The sequence below is a fragment of the Hyperoodon ampullatus genome, assembly GCF_949752795.1.
Source record: "Hyperoodon ampullatus genome assembly, chromosome: 10".
NCBI classification, from domain to species: domain Eukaryota; kingdom Metazoa; phylum Chordata; class Mammalia; order Artiodactyla; family Ziphiidae; genus Hyperoodon; species Hyperoodon ampullatus.
In genome coordinates this window covers 37,443,322-37,459,183 of record NC_136923.1, presented here as the reverse complement: position 1 = coordinate 37,459,183, position 15,862 = coordinate 37,443,322, and the positions used below count along the sequence as shown (strand labels likewise).

Genomic DNA, 15,862 nt, shown 5'->3' with positions numbered 1-15,862 from the left:
TGTGGCATTCGCATGGCACTCAAGGCCTGCGTTGCCCGTCACTACTGCTCTCCCTGCCCAAAGCCCACCTACTCGAAGCCCCGCTCTGGCCCTGCTCCCCCAAGAAGTCCCCCTCATCCCTCCCTCCCCACCCCCCAGTGCTCAGGTCCCTGCCCTCCTCCTCTCTCACCATGTCATGGCTGTGACACAGGTGTGGGCCTTAGAAAATGCTGTCAGAGTGACTCCTGGTCCCCACCTTTGTCCCAGGTGATAAGAGCACAGGCTCTGGAGCTGTACTGCCGGGCTCAAATCTGAACTTGATCACTAACTTGCTGAGTGGTCTTGGGCAAGTTACCTGACCAGGGGTTCAGATTCCTCATCTGTGCCCTGCATCTCTTGTAGAGCCATCGTAATAGGGTTGGCGAAAAAAAAAAGTTCGTTCGGGTTTTTCCATAACATCTTACAGAAAAACCCAAACGAACTTTTTGGCCAACCCAACACTTTATTAATAGCTACTATTTACATGGCATGTGCTCTGGGCAGGGGGTGCACCGTGGGCAACATGGCTACCCTAGCTCGCAAGGGGCCATGGCTGAGCTCTGGGCTGTTTGAGGGGGCGGCCCTAGGCACAGATGGGGCTTGATGAGGCTCCAAAGAAGGTGGCCCGTGGTCAGGCCTCGTAGGGCCTGAGCCATCAGGGCACGTGGTGGTCTGGCTGCTTCTTAAAGTTCTCCTGTGATGGAAAGTTCTTTTTAATCATTTCCAGGCTTATGGTTGATTCTGGCTCCTCCAGGCGGTCTCCCCAGAGGGGCTGGGGCACCCCAGCGCCCTTCCCCCAACACAGGAGCCAGATTCCTGGGGGGTAGGGGGTCCCAGGTGCCCTGGGTCTCAGGGCGAGGGCACAGTCACCCAGCCATGCCGCTGGGGGCACTTGTGCCAGGCTGTAGGAAACATCCAGGGGCTGGCCATTGGCTCAACGCCCCTGTCTCTACAGTGACGCACAGAATGTCTAACTTTCCTATGGTTTCACTGCAAAGATGGAACAGTGTGGAATTAATCTCCCTTGTAGAAGGGTTTTGACTTAACTCAGATTCTAAAGATCTAAAACAGATGCAACAAAAGGGGAATCTCTTTGCTGTGGGGTCTTGTGAGCTATCAAAACAAAGTGGGGCTGCTGGGCTCAGCGCCTGCCTGGCTCTGCCTTGTCTCCTGGCAGCTCTGGCTCTGGCTCTCGGTGTTCGTGCACGTGTGTGTGCACACACGCAGGGCCCTGGCTTGCTGATGATGCCCTGGCCAGCCCGTTGCCACATGTCAGGGGTGAATGGGGGCCGGGGTTGCTGGTCTGGGCCCAGCTCTTCCTACCACCAAAGGCCCTGCCTCTCAGCCTCAGCCTCGGCCCAGCGCCTGAAGGTCTGTGGCACAGGGGGCTTCGAGTCAGAGTTGTAAACGCTGGCCCTCGAGCGGCCTGTTGACAGCCATCAGAGTGCCAGCCCCACGAGGACAGGGATTTCTGTCTATTCTCGCTCACCACTCTCTTCCTGCTCCCAGGCCCAGCTGCTGGCACATCACATGTGCACACTGAGTGCTGGATGGACACAGGCCAGACCCTGAGTGCCATGGGAATGCAGAGGAGGTCGGTCCTGCACCAGCCAGTCCAGGTCCCCCGGGCCTGGGGCACTGAGGATGAGCTTGTCTGGCTGGTGAGGAACATTCCCCCCAGCTTGGGCCTTGGACCTGGTGGGCTTGAGGGGCTGGCGGAGGAGGGAGAGGAGGGTGGGCAGGCTGGAGCCCGAAGGGCCACCGCCAGATGGCCTTGGGAGGGAGGAAGCCTCCTAGCCTCAGCAGGAAGTAGGGGTGTGCAAAGTGGGGTAGGAATCCAGGAAGCAGCCCAGTTCCTCCCCTTCCCACCTCATGCCGATTCGACGAGGACTAAAAGTTTCAGGGCCTAAACTTTAGAGGGGGAGGAGTGGAGATTCCCGCTCATGCTGACGTCTGACATGTTAACTTGTCCAGCATCACACGCAGCTGATGCACAGAAAAACAAGTTTCTACAGAAATTCCTCGCAACCTCTCTGGGCTCAGTAACTGTCTTTTTAACCACCTCTCATCACCCCACAGTCTGCTTCCAACAACACAAAATGAGCTTTTGTCCCTTGAGCCCAGAGGTCCATGTTTCTGCTTCACATTGTCTCAGGGATATAGGATTTCTTGGGCGTTTCTGCATCCCCCAGCCCCCACCTCTAACGAGGATTAGCTCTCTTCGGGAAGCACATGAGACACTATTTTCTATTGGTGGATTAGCTATGACATTAAGGAATCTTGGCTAATTCACTTACCTTATGGCTTTATAGCAACTCCTTTTAAATAAACGCAGGCTTTTCCATATTACTGCTTACCCCCAAAGGAGAAGCTATTAAAAGTGGGGCCACTCACCACCATCCATTAAAACCGGATGCTGCGGGGACCCGTGGGGTGCTGCTACCCACACCAGGAGGAAGACCTGAGCCACACCCCCCACCATGCCGACCCTGGCCTGGGTTCAAGCTCATCTCTCTGCCAGCCATGGGCATGCCACCAGGGAAGGCAAGTGTCTGATAGGGACAGGCCCCAAGGTGCAGGATGCCAGTCACTGCTCAGCTGTACTCTGGCTCCAGGGAAAGTCCAAACAGGGCTGACAGTGGGGCATGAACCTTGGCCTTGACCACCTTCAGTACCCCCTTCTTCAGATGCTCACTTTTTCAGCAATCCATATAAAATAGTTAATTTGCCAGCACCCAATAAAACACAACCATCACAAGTCAGAGAGACTGCTTGGTAGCTTGTTGGAGGCCTGGAAAAACTCAGTGCAGCCTGGCAAGTCAGGCTGTGGCCCCTGTACAACAGGCCCACCTCAGGGACGAAGGCTCACAGGCTCCCCCTGCCCTGTGGAGTGCCTGGTGAGTCACAGTGGGAGACCCAGTCTCTCATTTTGGCTGGTTTTCTGGAGCTACCACCTAGGCCCAGATCAGAATGGGGGGAACAGAATCGCTCCCCCAAATGCCACGCTCTGCTGAGTTCAAAGCTCCTTTCCGTTTTTTCTCCTCCCCCCGAGCTGAGGCTACTATGGGTACAGTGAGGGTCTGTACCAACAGTCCAGGCCCAGACAGGGCCCTCTGCAGAGCGGGCGGAGGGAAATGGCAGGCCCGACTGCAGTCTTTCCCGACCCAGCTCTCACGGCGCCTCATGCAGGAGGGCACCAAGTGGCCATGGGGCAGCTGGGGCTTGGTTAATCTCAGAGCCATGTAGGCCCGTTTGGGGCTGCCTGTCACAACCAGAAGACTCGTAGGCCCCTTCTTGTGGCCTGTGCTTGACCCTTCTTTGGAGGGCCCTTGGGTCCCCAGAGCAGTGAGAGCAAATCGCCTGGGTCCCCTTCCTCCCTCCTCTCAGAATCATCCAGAGTCAGTCTGAATGAGATGTCCCTGCATGGGCCTAGCTCTCCTAGATCTCCCGCTCCAGCCCCTGCTCCCCAGCCCCCAGCTCCAGGCCTGCTCTGGGCCTCACAGGGGAAATCTCATAAGACCGTGAATGTTCCCAGGCCCCAGAGGTAACCACAGCCATCCCAAACCCATCTGGTGGGCAGGGGCCTTCCATCTGCAGCTTCTTTGGGGAGGGGGTGCTTTCTGCCATAACCGCAGACAGGATAGAAGATGGAGCAGCCATCCAGCCCCTCACGCAATAATAAACACAAGCTCGCCCCGTCTTTGACTGCTGCCAGCACACTGGCCCTGACTTGGTACTCCCCATGCCTCTGCATTTGCAAAGCCAGAGAAGCCTCTGGATAAACTGTCAAAATGAGCAACAAGGGGCTTCCCTGGTGGCGCAGTGGTTGAGAGTCCGCCTGCCGATGCAGGGGACACGGGTTCGTGCCCCGGTCTGGGAAGATCCCACATGCCGCGGAGCGGCTGGGCCCGTGAGCCATGGCCGCTGGGCCTGTGCGTCCGGAGCCTGTGCTCCGCAACGGGAGAGGCCACAACAGTGAGAGGCCCACATAACGCAAAAAAAAAAAAAAATGAGCAACAGGGATGGGGAAGGGCCAGGGCCCAGCCCCTCTGCAACTGGCTAGAGTCAGACCCCAAGTGTCTAACAGACCAGAGTGTCTTCAGTCCCTTGTCCCCAGGAAGCAGGCTCTTAACAGAGGAAAAACAAGTCTCCAAACCCCAAGTGGCAGGAGGTCCGGCTGTCCTGAAGTCGACTCTGGCCCAAGGGCAGCCCTTAAATATCCAGGAAGAGGAGGCTGGCTAAACCCACTTGGGATTATACATTATACACGGTCAAGGCAAAGTGGCGAGATAGGCTGCTGTGGAGGGAGGGCCCGCTCTTGCGGAAACCAGCAACAATCACCCCTGCCTGGGTGTGCGAGCGCCGTCCGGAGGGCTGCACACACCTCACAAAAGGGGATTACTTGGGGGTGGGGGCGGGGAGGTGCTTTCACTGCACACCTGCCTGACAAGTTCCATCTGGGCACACCTGGGAGGACCCGCCCCCAGGGAAAATGGCAGAACTGCTCTAAAGTCTGGAGTCTCTTTCCACAAACAACAGCTGGTCCGTCCGGGAAAGAGGGACCCCGAGAGTCCCTGAGAGTGGTCAGGCAGCTCGGCCCACACCGGGCCTGCCCAGTGTTCCCACCTTCCCTGTGTGGGATGCCTCACCCGAGCAGCCCATCAGATAGGAAACTGCCAGGACCTTGGGGGGCAGGGGCAGGGTGTCTTGAAGCAATGAGTCACTCTATCCAACTCCCCAGAGCAAACAGGCCAAAATCCTTATCCTTGTTGAGTTTGGTCAGCAGCGTTGCAACAACCTGGACCTTTAAACCATAGGGCTGGGTGGCCTGCCCGCGGCTGCTCCCACGGCGCACATGTTCCGGTCCCCGAGCCCAGCGGCCCCCAGTGAGTCACAGGAACCTGAATGTGTGACATCACAGCCTTGCTGTGGCCAGCCTCAAGCACAGCTGCCATGAGAAAACAGTTGGAGCAGGAATTTCATGGCTTGGTATTTTTAAAAAGCAGCAAGACGTGAAATCGGAGTCAAAAATAACTTTGCTGTGGGCTTCTGAGGCGAAACCACCGGCCGCCTGCCGGGCTCAGGCCCCTCACTGCAGCCTCCCTGGCTCCCGGGTACCGCCCACATTGCCGAGCTGTGCCCCACGCCCACGCCCACGCCCTCGCCCTTGAGGAAGACCCAGGGCCCCTGCAACTTCCAGACACCACCCAACCTCTGTCACTCAGGAGCCCGTGAAGGAAGTGAAGGGAGCCAAGGTGGCAGGTGAGCTCCCAGGGGACTCTGGCTGTGAAAACAGCCTCTCCCTGCTCACTGGTGAGCGTCCCAGCACCTGCAAGAGGGACCCTAAATCACTTGGCAGAACCCCCAGAAGAACACCAGGGGAAAGGTCAGGGCCTCTGAATGCCCATCACCAAGCAGGCAGGCCTGGCAGGGGTCCACTCTGGAGCCCCTCCTCTTGGAGTGGCCGCAAGGGGAGAGGCCCGGCCAGGGGTGGAGGGGAGGGGCGACTCATGGAAGGAAGGCCCTGAGAGCAGTCCTGGCCCCATCTGAGACGCCGACCTCTGCTGCCCACCCCAGAGGGCAGACAGATGGGCAGGGCCTCAAGTTTCCCCTCAGTGGAGGAGGAAACCATGGCTTCCTCAGAAAAAGGCAAGGCTGTGCCAGAGCATCTGCGGCTTCTAACTCCTGGTCTGAGCTTTGCTCTGACTCCTGCAGGCCTCTGGGACTGAGCCATCTATCTCAGGAAGAGAAGACTGGGGCAGGCCCAGCAGGACAGTGACCAGGGTGGCCACAGGACAGGTGTGTGTTCTCCCCAGACAGGGAGGGGAGAAGGTGGGGCCCAGGACAGGCTCCCGAGAGGAAGGGGGGGGCACACACACGGCTCCCAGCACCCATACTTGTGACCTCAGCCCTAGTTGCTTTTGAGAATTCCCATGAGAGGTTTTGAAAAACCAAAAAGTCACCCAAAGAAAAACCTAAATCCCATCGTGAGGAAATCTATTTCCCCCACAACCATTACGGTAACTCAATTCAGAGGATGGCTGTCACAAGATATATTTATACATCTTTGAAGAGCTTCAATCTTGGCCCCAATACCTGGGTCTGGGTTCAAGGACCGCATCTAATGGGCCCCACGACCCACCCCTGATTTTCAACAGTCCCCAGGCACCCAGTCCCTCTCGTCACCTCCTGGGCCCTTCTCCTTCCTGGACATGGGGAAAGACCTCCTCTTTGTCTCCCTCCCATCCTAATGCCTAGTCAGACCACTAGATCTCACTGGCAGCTCAAAAGCATTCCTGGCACTCCAGCAGTTACAGACATGCGTGGAATGTCCACTCCTGTGTCACCTGACCACCCTGGTGTTTTCCCACACTGACCCTTGGAGAACATCGACCTAGCACACCCAGGTAACCCAGAGCTTCACCATAGTGCTCAGAGGACACGAGCAGGCTTGGCTGTCCCCACTTTACATGCGAGGAAGCTGAGGCTCTGGGGAGTAACATCACCTGCCCAAGATCACCCAGGTGATGAGCGGTGGAGTTGGCCCTCAAGACCAGGAGGGCAAGTATGCCCAGGCTAATGGGCAGTGGCTCACTGGGCCGAGCAGAGCAGCCCTGACACCCAAGGGAGGTACCTCTGTTCCCCACAGCTGACAGGGACGTGTAAGGCCAAACACCCCCTGGCAGCTCAGGACACAGTGTCCAGCTGGGATCATGGTACTGAGGAGCTCAGTGAGGCCCCAAACAGCAATCTCACAGGGGCAAGGTGGGGGTTTCCCCCACACAAAGAAGGGCCAGGGCAAGGGGGAGTGCTCTCTGGCTGGTGACCTCAGGGGCCGGGCCTGCTGGGCTCTGTGAGCACAGAGCGCTGAGCAAGAGCTTCTGGCCTTAACTTTCAGAAAGGTCAAGTTTGGTTTGCAGATAAACTTCTCAATGAAGCCATACCTAACTACATAGAAATGGTTAGCAAGGGAAGCTGGGGAAGCTCTGACCTACAGCAGGTCGAGCTCAGGATCACCTGGCATCCTGGAGAAGCCCCAGGCTGAGTGGACCACAGAGCTGGTCCAGGCACAAGCCGTATCTAGGCACAACACCCTATCTGCACCGGGCATGAGGTGACCTGTGAGCACCAGGCAGGAGGATAACACAGGGCTGCAGAGGAAAGCCCTTGGAAAGTTGCAGGCCTCAGATAAACATCAGGAGGAAAATTATGATGAGGGTGTGATCCCCACACTCTGAGGACTTCCCATCTAAAACAACACTGTGGGAGGACCCGACAGCCTGGGGCAGCCCGAAGAGTGAACCTGTTCGGGCGTGAGATGCACGAAGGGCTGTGTACCTTGCAAGGCCATCCCGTCCTATTTCCCTGAATAAATACACTTCTGAAAAACAATGTATGCACTTTACTAAAAAGGTATTCCTAAAAAAATAAAACCACACAACCCCAATTCAGGAGTTAAAGGGCTGGATTCAGATGCCACACATGTCCCTGGGGCAGTCTGCTTTCCAATGGGGGCTAAAGGAAGCACCTCACTCCCTCGGGAGCCCAGCGGCATCGCAGGGGCTGACTGCTGTGCTGCCCTGCCCATCTCCTCACCCCCTTCCTCCCTCCTGCGGTGAACCTGAGCCAGGGCGGCTGCAGAACTCGCCTCCTGGGGGAAGGGCCCTGACAGCTCCACCCCCGGCCCAGGTCCCAACCTCTCTGTGTCCCTGTCCCTACTCCATGCCAGACCCTCAGCATGGGTGTGGCCCGACTCTGCCTTGCTCAGTGGCCACACCAGCAGCGCAAATGCCTACGTTGCTTCTTCTTTTAGCCCAGGCCAAAGGACTTGTGGCCCTCTCCACCTGGCCCACAGGACTCCCGTCTGGCGCACTCTGCCCAGCTGTCTCCCACGGTCCTGGTTGCCTGCTCCTCCTAGGAGGCCTGGCTCTGACATCAGCAGATTCAGTCCTGGGCCCTCCTAAGGGTGGGACTGGGTCTCGCTCAGGGCCCCACACACAGAAAAGGCTCAGCGAACGTGTGCGCACGGAGGGAACCCTCCACACCTGCTGTGAGGGCGGGGGAAAGGATCTCCTGGGCAGGGAGGCAGGGGGAACTGGGGAGCTATTTCTGGTGCCGTCGTGAGGATCCCCTGCACCCATGCCAGCCAGGCCCTGAACAGTGACAAGGTCAGCAGCAGGAGCAGCACTGAGCACATCAGCAGCACATGGCGTTGCTGGGCACCGTTCAAAGAGCTGCACACTGGCTGACACACCCCATCCGCACAAGAGGCCCGTGAAGTGGATGCAATTATCAGCTCTGTGTCCCAGATCTGGAGACTGAGGCATGAAGAGGTTAAGTGACTTGCCCAAGGTCACTGAGCTAGAAGTGGGAAAGCCAGGACTTGCACCCAAACAAGCTCTGAGCCACATTTTCCTCCAGGCCCGCTCAGCCGCCTGACCTCTGGGCCTCTGGTTTGCACAGAGTGTCCACGGACGAGGACTGAGGCCGGGTCCTTAGCCTTCAGACGGGTGCCAAATGAGCCACACACCTCCAGAGAGGGTTCGACCGTTGGGCCGCATCCAGCCTGCTGAGCGGGAAGGCAGGCTCTGAAGACAGTTAACCTCCACAGCGGAGCGCCTTCTGTCACTCGGGACTGGAGGCTCTGTGACTCGCTCAGTAAACATCCTGGCCGCTGCCCACTGCAGCCCTGGGCTTCTTCCCTGAAGGATGCTCTTCAGGACGGAGGCCCACAGGACCTAGAAGGCAGTGTCCCTCTCAGAGGCCTCTTAGAAATAGACTTCCTTGTGGGGGAGGGAAGGGGCAGTGATGGGGCGGGACGGAGGAGAACAGCATGATTCAGACAGAGAACTCTGAGGTAGGTGTCAGTGTCGGGGTGGCCGCGACACCCCTGCTCTTCCAGAGCAGAGGCGCACACCAGGAGGGTGAGGAGTGCCGCTGAGGAGAAAGCATCCGAGGCCAACACCCACAGGCCAAGTAGGCGCAGAGCCCCAGCTGAGCTACCCGCATGGGGAGAAGGACGGCGGTGGTCACCTGGCTCTAGGCCTCAGGGGAGCCTCCAGAGAGGGGGCTGCCCGCAGCCAGGCTGGTCCCAACGGGAGGGGTAGCTCTGGCTGGAGCTAAACACCTCAGCTAGGGCCCCAACTCCAGGAGGGGATGTGGGCCTGGAAAACAACTGGCGACCAAGCCCGAGGTAGCATGCAAATTCGTGCAGACGCCTCCCCACACCATTTTGAAAACAGGTTGCACTCTAAGGTCTCAACTGGGGGCTTCATCTGTGGGTCCCAAGTTGCCTCAAAATATGTTGACTCCATCAGGAACACGCCACACTTTGTGGCCTTCAGGAACGCACACAGTCTGGCAAAGCGGGTGACTGGTTGATGGGCTTGGCCGTTGGTGGGGGGGCAGTGCTGTCTGGATTTGCAAAGGGGCTGAGCAATGTGACCCCGGCCACAGGCCAAGGTTTCACTTATTCCCTGTGATGCCAGTTTCTTACAAAGTTACTACCAGACTCTTGACTGCTAACACATAACAAAACCTTCCATGTACGCCCTTAAAACACAGTGACAGGAAATGTTTCTAGTGTTATACTCCTCTGGATCCAATGAAGCTATTTTTAACTACCTTCTCAGACTTAATTTCCAATTTTATCCTATAAAGTTCTAATTCATTCCACCTCCCCTGAACTCTCACTTGACGAGGCTGTGAAGAACATGAGGCAGGCTTGGCAGTTTCTGACGGCTCTGAGGTGGGAGAAGTTTTCTAAGTCTTTGCTCATCTGCCTCTCAGCACATGCCTCCTCCTCCAGGGCTAAGAGGCTCTCGGCAATGTCTGTATGATGTGCGCATAGTCCCACCATCCCCTAGTCACCGATGCCTGACCTTTCCCCTCAAATGTCCTTCCTTCAGTGGGTCCAGGGTGTGCAGTACCAGCTGGGATGCTGTGACATGCCGTGGACCATGGGACACAATGTTGGGGAGGTTTTCACACTTAGCCTGAGATCCAGAGGTAGGGAAGGGATGCCACACCACTTCAGCTCCATCTCTGTCAGAGACCCAAGGGTCCTCGGCCTCCCTCTTGCATTCCCCCCTCTAGCCGTGAGCCAGCACAGACGGGGGTGGGGGGGCTGCACCCAGAGCCCAGGAGGGAAGGGGCCTGAGGACCTTTAAATCCTGCCTCGGCCCAGCTGCCACCACCACCTACATGCCCCATGTCAGCTGTGCTGGGCTCTGCTTGTTGCCTGGATATGCCCATGGCCCCTCCAGACCTGCAGGCAGGCTGTTCCCTCTGCAGCACTGCTCTTCCACCCCAGGAGAAGATGCCCCACTGGGCATGCCCGCAGTGCTGGCTGCCACCTCTCGTCAGGGCGCTTTGCTCTCACTGGAATTGCTGCAGTGCAAGTCTGTGTTATGAGCTGCCAGATGCACTTACGCTCCTGGTGGTGATGGGGCCATGTTGATCTCCCTGATGAGGGTGGTCAGTGCCACAGCTAACATCTACTGAGCAGCTATCTAGGGCCAGGCACAGGTCAAACACTTCCTGCAGATTCATCTCCTTTAATCCTGACCACAAACATGGCAGGCTCATCACAGATAAACACACCAGGGCTTGGAGAGCCGAAGGGATGTCTCCAAGGTCGCTCAGAGGATAAGAAGCAGCACCAGCTCGAACCCAGAGCCTGGGCTCTCGGATGCCTTGACTCACTGCACGCAGTTCCCTGGCATATCCCTCGAGTGCCCACCCAGCGAAGAGTCAAATGAACGGACAGCGTTTCTTTCAAAGCTCTGTTGTGGCCCAGGCCAGCACTGGGTGGGCACTCCCTGGCAGGATTCAGTGTTGGTGATTTTGGGGTCCAGTGGCTTGGCCAGGGATCGGGTGGCTCTGAAAGCCAGGATCCCAGGGCAGGCACTGCTATTTCATTAATTTGGGCTGGAAAATAGGTATATTATATTATACCTATAATTATAATTATAATTATATTTTTAAAAAATCCAGCACCCGGAGGTCGCGGTGCTGAGAGCTCGGTGCGGGAACAGGCATCAGGAAGAGCGGTTGCGGGGGACCCGGGTGGGCTGGGCTCGGGAGCCAGTTGCAGCTCCCAGCCCTGCCAGGAGATGCAGGTACTGTGGGGGAGGGCCGGGGGCGCAGTGCAGGCAGCTGTGTCAATCGTTTCCCCTCCAGGAACTCGCCGGTATCTGGGGACAGTGGGTTGTTCAGCTGCACCGGGCCTGCTGGGGTCGCCGCCTGGGAGCCAGGAGGCGAGGAGCTCGCGGCTCCGAGCGGGCCTCGACCTGGCCTGGCGCAGTTAATGACAGCAGGAACGGGGAGGCCCGGGGAGCTGGGCACCTGATCCATGGCCGCAGCCGGGAGCGACGTCACCTCGGCTCTTTAATGTGCCGCCTGCATCCCCTCGGTCCTTACCTTCATAGTTCTTTCTCCCTCTGTGTGTCCTGAACCCGTTAAAAGTGACCCCTGAGAATATTGGATGGTATTGAGGAATTATCATTAACCTTGTTGGGTGTGATGACAGTAATGTGGTTAGGATAAGGAGAGAGAGAGAGAGAGAAAAAAAGATGAAATACTGAAAGTTTTGACAGATTAAAAAAAAAAAACAACAAACCAGCACCCGCTGGCCAACTTCAAATGGTCCAAATGCCAGGCCAAGTGCAGACGATGGGGTGAATTCACGTCACGGCCTACCTGGGTGAGGACGTCCAGCTGGCCTACAATGTGCTCCAGCGTGCTGGTCAGCGTCTGGGGCATGCTGACGGGCTCTTGGGGCTGGCTCTGCATCGACTCCTGACTCCTGCCCCTGCCTGGTGGGATGGGGGAATCCACTTCTGGCTAAAGACAATGAAAGGAAAGAGAACCCCTTAGTCTTGAGTCAGTGCTTGAGGAAACACCGAGAGGAAGAGCTCCTTGAAGGATCAAGTGGAAAACCACCAGCAAACTCGAGAAGACGAGTTCCAAATGTTGGTGAGCAACGGCGGTGTGGCGGGACTCCCACATCCGGGCTTGTGCGCTCCCTTCCAGCTCCCCTTTCTGAGCAGAGGCCGTGAGTGAGGAGCGGAATCAAAGCACCTGGCAGTCCGGGCTGCAGGGGCCTGGGAGGGATGTGCAGGTGGGCTCTTGGAGGCCCTCAGAGAGGCCAGGGGCTGCCAGCTCTTCACACGGCATGCCCTCCACTAGGCCTGTCAGAGTGCGGGACCCCTGAAGCCCAGCCTGGCTCTGAAGTCACCCTTCCTCCTGGTTAGCTCAAGGTCAATTCCCCACCCCAGGAATGGGGGTGGCCCAGAACAAGCGGGAGGTTCCAACCCTGCCCTGGCCAGATCCCCTGGGAAAACAGATTCTACATGAACGTCCTGGCCTGATGGCTGGCGGGAGTCAGAATCCACAGGACAGGCGCCCCGGGCTGCTTCAGAGAAGACTCCAGGAACATGAGGGACTTGGTGTTTCTGCCTAAGATCCTCAGTCCCCAAATGCAGAAGCCATCCTCCTCCTCCTCCACTACCACTGAGGGCAAGTGATTTCCTAAGGGGGCTCATTCCAGTCCAGTGCGTGTCCCCCCAAAGTCAGGCACTGCTCTGCACACAGACAAAGGCTTCTCCTGACCCCAGAAGCATCGTACATGTGTTCAGCAGGGCAGAATGCCGGGAGCCTCCCAAGGACACGGTGGGCAGATGCTCAGGAACCTACAGTTCCTCTGTGGACTCGCCCCCTGTGGGAATGACATGCTCAGTGAGGCCGACACTCTCGGCCAGCCCCCAAACCCCAGTAACCCATAAAGGCAGCCACACTTGGGGCTCAGTGTTTTCAACCATAGCCTCACTGATGGACATTCCAAATGTTACCACATCATTCCCTGGCTTTGCCAGTCATCCAGGGCTCTCTACCGGCACTGGGAGAAAATGCAAACCCCTTGACAGGGCACCCTGCTCCCGCCTGCCTCCTTCCGCAGCTCTGCTCCCACCTCAGTGCTCCCGTGCCCAGCTCCCAGGGCCCCTCAACTACCCTTCTTTCCCCCTGCTCTGAGCATCCTGTCCTCCACTCACCTTGCAACCCCCCATGCCCAATCGGAAGCTCCTCTGTGCTCCGCACCTGGGCCTGCCCCATCCCTGCCCTGCCCCTCCAGCCACTGCGTCTCCAGGGCCAGGACACATGAGTGGGATGAATCAATGCCAGACCACCCACAGGGCCTGCCACCTGCCCATGTGCCTGTGCCCCCTATTCCTGTCTTCTGCCTGCACTCATCGCTCCTCTCCCCTCTAAACCCAGGGCATCACTAGGCTCAAAGCTTGTCAACTCCCCATACACCACAGAGCTAGGGTACTCCACCCAGCACTCCTCCACCCCTCAATGCCACAGCCACTGGAGAATACTGGCTATGACTGGGGCTCACCTAGGATGCCTCACACCTGCCACTGGCAGCCTGCTTGCATCTCCTCTGAGTTGGCCCATCTTTTGGATAAATCCAGTGGCCTAGCCCCAGGAAGATGCTCTGCCCTGGACATGTTCACCTGGGCAGGCCTCAGAGTCCTTGAGAAGAATCAGCCCGGAAGAGGATTCCCAAGCATCAAAGAAGGGCAGTTTAGCACGTGGACCCTACCTGCATATTTTCCTTTATTAGGAAAGTGTTCTAATCTCATAGATAACAAACTCTCAAGTGCATGTCAATTTGAACTTGGAAAAATGCAGGCCCTGGTGGTTAAAGAGAAATTGAATGTGAGACACAAGCCTGAGGAGGATCCTTGAAAGCAGGAGCAGGGCCATGTCCACATGCCCACCGTCGGCCTATCTGCTTGCGGCACTGTGGCCATTTTGTAAGACCTCGGCCCACCGGGGCTAGGCTCTTCCAGTCCTCCAGGAATCGATACACTTCAGCTCTCAAAGCCCATCCCAAAAGGAATGTTCCAGAAGCCCTGACTGGCCTTCACCTCACCGCAGCGGCCCCCAGACCCACGCAGTGCTGTCGGGAGACAAAGCAGAGTGCAGCAGGGAAAAGCAGCGACTCGGACAGGCTGTGGTCGATATCTGAGCTCTACCACTGACCAGCTAGGTGGCCCTGGGCAAGAGGTTTAATCCCTCCTGGCCTCCACTTCCTCATCTTCTATAAAATGGGGGTGATGACTGGGCCTGTCCTTCCAAGGGCTGGGCTGTAAGAGGTGCTTATCTGCAAATCACCCACAGGCCTTTCTAGAGAAGCCAGTGCCTACTGCTTCCAAAGGAGCCCCCTTCCAGACACGCACGCTCTTCCTCTGGACACTGAGTCCCCCTGGCTCCCTCAGGAAAGGCCACCAGAGGGAGGGTGGGAACCTGGCAGCCCTCTGTCCTGACAGCCAGACGGGCGCTGCCTGCTGCCTGGGAAGGAAGGGATGGAAATTCTGAGTGTTTCTGCAGAGTGGCCCAGAAATGGACAGTGTGGAGCCGAGTCTCTGGAAGCAGGGGTGGGGGGGTGAGCACCGCTGACTTTACCAACAGGAACCCTCCTTCTGAGCCCAAGCCCAGCCAGCTCCAAAAGAGTACTGAGGACCGCAGTCACATGCCCGAACCAGGGAGGTGGCCTCTGGAAGAGAGGGCCGCAGGAACCTGAGGCTCAGACAGGAAGTGACTGTCAGAAGGTACCCAGCCTCCAGCCTTGCTCACAAGTCCAGGGTTCTGCCTGCCCTGGGCTATTCCTCCAGCCACAGCATTCGCTCCTGCTCTTACCTTCACCAGGACACAGCCCTTCTTTGCAACCTTGCCCGCTCTTACCAGAAGACATTACAGCACTTGACACACCGCACGTAAAGATGGCTATCGCTGTGGTTTACTTGCCACCCATGTGCCAGCATTTTATATGTCACTTCATTTAATCCCTACAATGACCCCTCACAGCAGGCATTACTAACCTTAATTTTCAGATGGGGAAGCAGGCTCAGGGAGGTTAACTCACTTGCTCTAATACAGGAAATGACGGCTGGGATCTGAACCCAAAGTACAGGCATTTCCTGACAGGAAGCAGCCTCTGACAGGTGACACGGCCTGCGGATTTGCTTCCACACCCCCAGCTCCTCTCTTCCATCCTTGTGGAGGCTCCTGGCTCCTGGCTCTAACACTTCCTGCGTCATTCCCCCACCCCACCTGCCCTGGAATGCCTGCCTGGCACAGAGCTGAACACAGAGAAGGCCCTCCACACACACTCAATGCCTCAAAGAGCCAAGCCCATCATGGTGACACTCCTGTGAAATGACACCTCCCCAAGGCAAAGGGCCAGCAGTCCCGCCCCACTGCACACCATCGCAGGCACTCACCTGCACTCCAGCACTCTGCAGATGTGGCATTTCCCCGAGAGGTCAGCAGATAAGCAATAAAGCAGAGATAAGAAGATGATGGGCAAGAGCAGGAAGAGAAGCACATTCGAGGGCTGTGACGGGATAACAGGAGCAGTGTTTAAGGGGAGAAATCCTATCAGTGCTTTGTCTGTTCCACATCCAAGGGTACTAGGGGCCCTGCCTGGTGGTCCTCGTTAGTTCTCTCACAGGTAAGATTACAACAACATTAACCCAAACACACATACCTAGAAAGTCACACCAAGTCGACAACTTTCACTTGTACCAAATATAAACATCTTAACATCAAAAGAAAAAAAAAAGGTCAAACTCAGAATAGATGAATCTATTTAACTTCGTGGCAATCTCATTTGGGGTCTGTAGGTGTCCCCACCTTGATGTGGGATCCCAGGCTCTCACAGTAGTTTAATCTACTTGCCTCAGTTTCTGTTGCTGCCAGCTTGTCATACGCCACCATGAGCTCAGCACTGCGCACAGTAGGAATTGCGTAAATATCTGTGGTTGCTTTCAGCCAC

At 57.0% G+C, this 15,862-nt stretch overlaps 1 protein-coding gene across 1 annotated transcript in view; it reads right to left on the bottom strand.

Moving 5' to 3' along the window:
* POC1A (POC1 centriolar protein A) overlaps nucleotides 1-15,862 on the bottom strand; it is a gene marked incomplete at its 5' end in the record, with an annotated part of 73,535 nt that overhangs the window by 9,109 nt on the left and 48,564 nt on the right. The window contains one exon of the mRNA XM_079713967.1: nucleotides 11,719-11,862. Within this exon, the coding sequence (XP_079570093.1) occupies nucleotides 11,719-11,862 (144 nt within the window). The remainder of the gene's footprint in view (nucleotides 1-11,718; nucleotides 11,863-15,862) is intronic.